The 7,510-nt window shown below is 43.7% G+C and overlaps 1 protein-coding gene across 6 annotated transcripts in view; it reads right to left on the bottom strand.

Annotated features, from left to right (window-relative positions):
- Positions 1–7,510, bottom strand: part of Spats2l (spermatogenesis associated serine rich 2 like) — a 178,046-nt gene that overhangs the window by 56,728 nt on the left and 113,808 nt on the right. For all 6 annotated transcript variants that reach the window (XM_031367545.1, XM_031367544.1, XM_031367543.1 and 3 more), the window contains one exon: positions 6,917–7,163. In XM_031367545.1, coding sequence (XP_031223405.1) covers positions 6,917–7,163 — 247 coding nt within the window. The remainder of the gene's footprint in view (positions 1–6,916; positions 7,164–7,510) is intronic.

Genomic DNA, 7,510 nt, shown 5'->3' with positions numbered 1-7,510 from the left:
CCAACCTGGCATGAGATACTGAGGAACCTGGAGTTCGGCTTCACACCTGCTCTTCAGATGTTTACGTTACAGCATGGCCTTAGACTAAGCCACCACACAGCAACCATGTCCTCAGGTAGGTGGCCTTCACGCTTTTTGGAATCTCTAATTATCCTGGTGCCTTAGTTTTAGGCTGGCTTATCATCCATCTGTTTTTCCTGCCCAACAAAGCACACAAACTCCCCAAATGCAAATGCACGGTCATCTGGCTCATCTCCAGGATTAAAAACACCCAGCATGCATCAAACATAATGGGCTCATGGACTAAAGCCGTGACACAGTGCTTGCCTCTGCCAGGTATATTGTGCTAAGCACAACTACAAATCTCATTCGCTGCTCACCCACACCTTGGACAGTTAGACTTTTTTTCTGTTGTGCAGAGGAATAAGATGAAACACACCATGGCACTTAGCTTTTCCAGGGTCACATATCCAGTAACTGAACAAGACCGATGTTTGAAACCAGACTTCCACTGCTAGACACCCTGGGTCTTGCTCATGATATATTATGTCATTTGACTTCAGGGCCTTAGCTTCATTATGAAAGTTCTAGGCTAGCAGCTTTCCTGTTGATCTCTTCTAATCCTCTGGCCCAACTCAGGGCTTAGAGGAGCAGGAGAGATCATATTGGAGCTCCTGCCAACAGTAACATGGAAAAAAAAATCTGCTTGGAAACACAAAATAGTGCTGGGGTGTTTGCAGTTGGAGCAAGCACAAAGGGGCACAAATAGCCACATTATAAAATTACAAGCCCCCATCTTTCTTGTTTGGTTTATTCCACGTTGAGAGCAAGGAGGGAGTTCTGTGCCTGTGAGCCCCTCACAGAGTTTGTATTGTATAGGACAGCAGAGACATGGATAGGGGCAGACTGTAAGACTGGGTAGCAGAGGCCAGCAAACACAGCAGGGAGCCCTCCTTTGTGACAAACAGGAAAAGAAGATGTGGATCCCCAGAAAGCCTTGAGGATGAGAGATATAATATAAGGGAAGCTGCTGGTGGCCACCTTGCTGCTCCTCCCCTCCTCTGTGGGCATGTGTCCAGCTGGAGAAAGAGAGAGGAGTGTGATTTCCTGTTCTGGCCCAAACAGAGATAAGGTTTGCAATCTGAGTGTCCCGAAACAGAGGAGGAAGGCTTGGCAAAACTGGACTCCAAGGCGTTTAGACATTTAGATTGGTGGCCTGAGGGGATAAAAATTACTATCTTTAGTGCTGCTCTTAGTGAAAAATAAACCTGTGTCTGCTCTTCGCCTGACTTAGTGTTTGAAAACAGGATGATTTTGATTGGATTGTGTAAAAGATCTAATCTGAGCTGTTATTAAAAGTTCTGAAATATGGAAAAAAAAAAACCCAAAAAACAAAAAACAACTCTCAGACTTAAAGCATGCCCTCTGAATTCCAAGCTTCGTGCTGATACACAACCCTGGCCCAACTGACAGCGCTGTATTTACAGCCTGAAGGACGGGGCTCTGGGCGGTGATTTTTCATGTAGGAAGTCACACTAACACTCCGCAGACGCCTGCATACATCCTAACTTAAAGCTAACTTTCCCCGCGCCAGCATAATGATTCTGTTTAAGACTTTTTTAAAAAGTGAGATCGTGAATGTCAAGGTGTTATAAAAAGATAAAACACGCCTTGCACGTGTCCATAGCCTCCTGCCCGGCGGGGCGTTCAAGGCAGGCTTTGTCGAGCCAGTTTCATTACTGGAGAGCCTGATAAATGTACCTCCACGAGTAGCCTGGAGATTTCTTTCAGGCTCATGCTGTGAACCCACTCAAGCATAGAATATCATTATATGGCTTTGTTACTATTACTTTTTCTAATTTTTCAATTATACATTTTTTAAAATTTATTTTTTAGGAATTAGAGAGCTCATGGCTTGCGCATTAACTCTATACTGCGGTTTAGATGGACCGAAGGGAGTCAAATTTTGCCAACTAGAGAAGGGTAAAGAGACAGTTCCTTGACCTCTCCACCCAAGGAGCCTTGGTTTCCCCACAAAAGCAGGGTTTACGGGTCTGTCTTATCCTTTCTCTTCAGAAATGGGGTGTAGAGTATACAAGTTCAGACATTCATCTGTGACGCAACTATTAATGGGCCTAGAATTGCTGATAGATTGAACAAGCATTTCAGAGTCATTTAACAGTTTTGACAGCAACTTCATGACGGACCTTTATTATCTTTGGAAGATAAAAACCTAACCAGTTACAAACATGTTTTCAAATTTATGATCATAGCGTGTGGGATGCTCATGAAGTTAATGGTTGACCCAGTGGTGCTCCCCTCCTTTTACAAACACACCTAATGACCTCCCGCCACTCATTCTTCACTAGAAAAGATTACATAAAACATACAGATTTGTAAGGAACCAATGACATTAACAAATAATACCTTTAGGTTAAACTCGCTGGAACAAAAGGATACAGGAATCATACTTGGTACACTCAAGAATTCTTCACAATAAGTCACATGCTAGTGTTTGCCAAGCCTCCTTGCACAGAGAACAGCTTCAGTGGGTGCTTAAATGTCACCGGGGCTACCCTTGTGAGCAGAGGGGCTTCTGCTTCACATTTACTCCAATTACCTGACAGACTGAAACCGTGTTTGGATAGAGGCAAAAATTATGAGTAAGTGAATAAATATATGTGCTATGCTTTTAGTTTATGATTGATATCAAAACAGCAACTCGAGTAATTAGATTTTGAAAGTAATTCGTTTGAAAGCAATAACAAGGAAAGTTGGGAATCTGCCATTCGATTATTTAATTTCTTTCTTCTGCCCTGACTATAAATCAAAAAAAAAAAAAAAACCATTTTTTTTAAAAACCGAATTAAAAATTCTTGGAGAATTTGGGTGCAAAATGACTAGGTTATTTTTATTACAGTCAATGTTTGGTTTGGAAAAAGTGTCGTCTAGCCAATAAGGATGATCTGACTACATCACTATAAGTGGAGTTCTTTGGCAATGGGTTTCTGGAAGAAAACTAGGGCTGGACAAGCAATTTAAAGACTTGCTAGTGTGACAAGTGTCAGGGACCTGGTGCCTCCTCACCATATTGGTACAAACCACCATGAGGTTTTGTTTGTGTTTTGCTCTCTTCTGTTGGACTAAAAATCCTAGGCAGAGGTACATACTACCTCACTCATCTCTGGCTTGTCACAGGGTAACGCTGCCACACTAGCAACAGGGTACAATGAATGAGGCCGCTGAGTGCTACGCACACTCGTCTACTCCAGTCATATCCAAAATATCGGGGATAAAATCCTGATAAAGGATAAGAGGCAATAAGATTCCAAAAGGACTTCTGTGCCTCCTGGATTTCAGACAGTCGCTGGTATCCCCTAACTCAGATGTGTTCCAGATTAGTCTTTCCAATCATCAACATGGCCTCATATTTAGGCATAAAAGTACCCCAAGAAACTACTCGTTAATGGTTAAGATTGGACATTGTTTTCTGGCCAGCACAATGTTTCCAACCTATCCTAGTTTAATACCAAGCTGTCCATAGCTTGCAATTTCTCTCAAAGTATCTGCCTCGCCACAGCTAGCAACAGAGGTCAAGCATATTCCTTAGAGCAATAGATAGTTCATAATAGTTAGAAATGTTTTACATACTAGAGTAATGAAGGGCTTCTACCCAAAGACATTAGCTAGAAGTGTTAGATTAAAACCTCCTAGTCATTGCCTCCAGCAGGACCATAGAAATAGCATAGAAATATCAAAATGCCTCAACAGGAAGAGTTCCACTCCTCTTCCTCCTGCTTCACTCCTAGCTACCAGACCCTGCTGACCTTGGTGTGGGGGTCACTTGCCTATGTGACTTCAGTCTTGCGTCCCTTGCTGTAACCTCCACCTGCCCATGTGACTCTTGACATCTGCCCTGTTTGCTGTACGGTATTTAAGCCTGATTCTCACCTTGCACAAATACATTCAGATTCACCACACCCTTGTGTCTGGAGTCTGTTTGTCATCTGCCGACTTATTGCCCACCTGACCAGAATTCTCATCCCGTGGAAATTGGGGTTCCCGCAACGAACCCGGTCTGCGGCAGCTGAGCAAAGCTCTCCTCACTCCTTCTTGACCTTCCCCGTCCTCTGCATCACCTTGTCCAGAGATCTCTCCACATCCAGCACATCTATGGCATCTCAATTGCCACAGAGGTGGCATCTCTGTTCTCCAACCCTGAAATTCACCAGTGTGCCCATAGGCTTTGCTAGGAGAACATCAGAGTGATTCCTGCAGCACCTAGACTGCAGGTATCCTCAGAATCTACAGAGCATCCGGCACTCCACTAAAAGTCTTTTGTGAGTGGCCAGTACCTAGCTTTGGTACCCAGCACCCCATCACACTACATTTGTAGCAGCTGTAGTCTCGGAGATTTCACAGACACATATATTTATTTACTGACACTTTCTCCATATATTAAATATAAAGAAACACTGTCCACAATATCCAGCTGGATATTGCCTTTTCTATCTTAAGTACCAACTCAACTCATTGTAAGTATGAACATCTGGCCACTTTATAAGCCCTCCTGGTTTACCTAGTCAAAGAGGTCTTAGATTTTTATTGAAATTCTGTTTCTAGGCAGGTTACATCACATACAAATTTTATTTTTTTAGGATTTTTTATAGCTCTTGGGTCATAAGGTCATTATCATTGAGAGCTATGGTTTGAATGGGTTCCTGAAAATGCTAGAAATGTAACTGCTAACACTAGGTGTTGAGAAGTCGGCCTTGTGTAACTGGGTCATGAGGATGCCATGCTTATGGCTAGATTACAGTTGTTATAGCAGTGGATTGAGTCTAACCCCCTCAACGCTTTCATCTCTCCTTCCCAGCGTTCGATTTCCAAGCCTCTAGAGCCACGAGCCAAGGAAGTTTCTATTGCTTATAATTTCCTGTCTGTGGCATTCTGTATTTCAGTATGTAGAAAACAAACAGAAACAGCTTTCTTTCTTACAGAAGTAGAGACAGGCAAGTAGAGAAGAAATAACGTACCCAGACACAGACAAGTGCATTAAGAAGTAGCCTTCTGGGGCTGGTGAGACAGCCCAGTGGGAAAGAATGCTTCCTGTGCAGGCATGAGGACTTGAGCTTAAGTTCCCTAGAACCTACGGAAAAAGCTAAACATGGCTGTGTGCGTGTATAGCCCCTGTGCATGGTGGACAGGGGCAGGAGGGTATAGCTGGGGCTTGTTGGCTGTCAGTGCACCTTGAGGTACAGTGAGAGGCTCTATCTCAAATAGTGAGAGGATCTATCTCAAGCCCTGAGAGGTTCTATCTCAAAGGATTAGGTGGAGAGTTAGGTGGGAGACACCCTTTACAACATCCTCTGGCCTTTAGACTAGCATATGCACCTACACACACTGAAAGAGTTAAATTTAAAACTTATGCTGGCTAATGAGAAAATTGCAGGTTTGAGAGAAAACACAGTGGACCAAGGTCGAATATGTCCAAATAAGCCTGGGCAAAAATAAGCAAGCTGTTAAGACATTCTGGGAACTAGCAGGCCAGGAAGATATAGAAGAAAAAAAAATGCAAGGACATGTCTGGGCAGACACTGAGTAGTGGGCCATCTGGTCCTCTTAGATATGGTTTAAGGTCAGATGCTCTGTTGACTCAGATTACCACCCTTAAAATTTTTCCACTCTGTTCTCCATGTAATATAGTTAATATTTGAACTAGCCAATCATGTATAGCCACACTGATTCCTTTGTTCCCCCAGACCTTATTCCTATATAATCCCCTAACCCCTGAGCCTCGTGGTCAGCTCCTCTGCCTCCTGAGCGAGATATGAGTCGGCCCGGAGAGCCCCAAAATTAAAATGCCTCATGTGTTTACATCAAGATGGTCTCTCGTAATTCCTTGGGTGCGTGTCCTCCTGAGACTTGAGTGGGGGGTCTCCCTACGGGAGTCTTTCAACACTATGTGTATATATAATACACACAAGTAGAATTACGAAGTTAATTTACAGCTGCAGCATAAATGATTAACCCTCATTCCAATACCCAAAAGGAGACAAAATAATCTTAACGTAATAACATTGTCCTTTGTCATCACTCGTCTCTCCCTTTTCCTAGGTGAAATATCTCTTCAAACTAGCATTGCTTTGTCACCTAATATTCACTTGAACTGAGGGATCCTCAGGCAGAGGCGAGAGGAAGGGGCTGTAAGGGAGAAGGGGTATAACTAGGTAAAAGGAGGATGAGCTTCCAAGATGACTGGCTCCTTCCTCACCCTCTGAACCTGAGACAAATGCCTGGCAACTTAAAACAAAGGTCTTGCAGGAGTTTCTGCCAGCAGAGCCCCTGCTGAGGGACTGGCTCAACAAGTTCAAGGCTGGATTAGGACACCATGTTTAAGCAACAGTGGTGGGCCAATAGGCTATCCTGCCTTCTTCAAACTGTCCAAAGCTAAATTAAGAAGGGAAGACCTTTTAAAGGCTTAAACATCCCTAGCCATCAAAGAGAGGCTGGACTTTAGTTTCCTAAGCTCTCTCTGCTTCACTGTGTGCTTCCTCACCTCTAAATAAACCTTTTTTATTGACTGCTTCTGGCTGATCCAGTTGGTGGTGTTTGAGAAGTTCCCAGCTGTCACCTGTTCAAGATATTTCCTGCTTTCCCACTCTTTAACTGGCATAGAAAAAGGAAACAGTCAAGAACCCTAGATAATAACAGAACTATGGGGCGCTTGGAGGGTGGGTATGGATGCTCCGGTCTGGGGCAGCCTGAAAGCTTTCTCTGAGCCCTTGTCCTAGTCCCTGGCATAAGGACTAGGACTCAGACTCAGTGCTATCTACATACTGTCTGCCACTGCTTCAAGGAGCTCCCTCTGCTGTGTCCAACGCCCTAAGCAGGTGATAGATACTTAAGAACTGACCTGTGATCCCACGCTGAGCCCTTGGAGGTTCCTCCAGTATTGAGATCTTTTTCTCACGTGGTGTGAGGGGCAGTTTTTCTCTGGCAGAGTCAGGGGATGAGCTGTCCTTTTCACAGCCATTCATGTGACCATTTTGTAGCAGTGGTGCCTGGGCCTGCAGGGGCCCCACCTCTGGCCTCTCCACCTTGTCCTTAGCATCTTTGTTGCCTTGATGCTGCTTGGATTTGCTTCTTTTCCTTTTATTATTCTACAGGGAGAAACAAATGGGAAAACAGTACTGATGTTCAGCGCAGGCTCTGATAAGACAATCATTCTGACACCTGGGTTTTAATAGAACATCTTTATTAAATACCCAGATTAATCTAAATATTGTGCTCATAAAGGAAGTTGTTCAAACTTTTTACCTTGCAGTTGTAGTCAACAAAACATTTCCTTAATTTGAAAGGGAAAAACTACAGGAGCAATAGTTTAAATAGAGAGAGTAATTTAAGCAACTTAAGAAAGGCTGTAGCATCTCTGAAAGAACTGTGCTGCGCGCTATGTCCCGCCGGCAGGAAAAACGCAGCACAAACGGATTCTTCTGCAGTATAAGCT

This window comes from Mastomys coucha, unplaced genomic scaffold, assembly GCF_008632895.1.
Source record: "Mastomys coucha isolate ucsf_1 unplaced genomic scaffold, UCSF_Mcou_1 pScaffold14, whole genome shotgun sequence".
Classification (NCBI taxonomy): domain Eukaryota; kingdom Metazoa; phylum Chordata; class Mammalia; order Rodentia; family Muridae; genus Mastomys; species Mastomys coucha.
The sequence above is the reverse complement of the archived record's forward strand: the minus strand, read 5'-3'. Positions and strand labels throughout refer to the sequence as shown.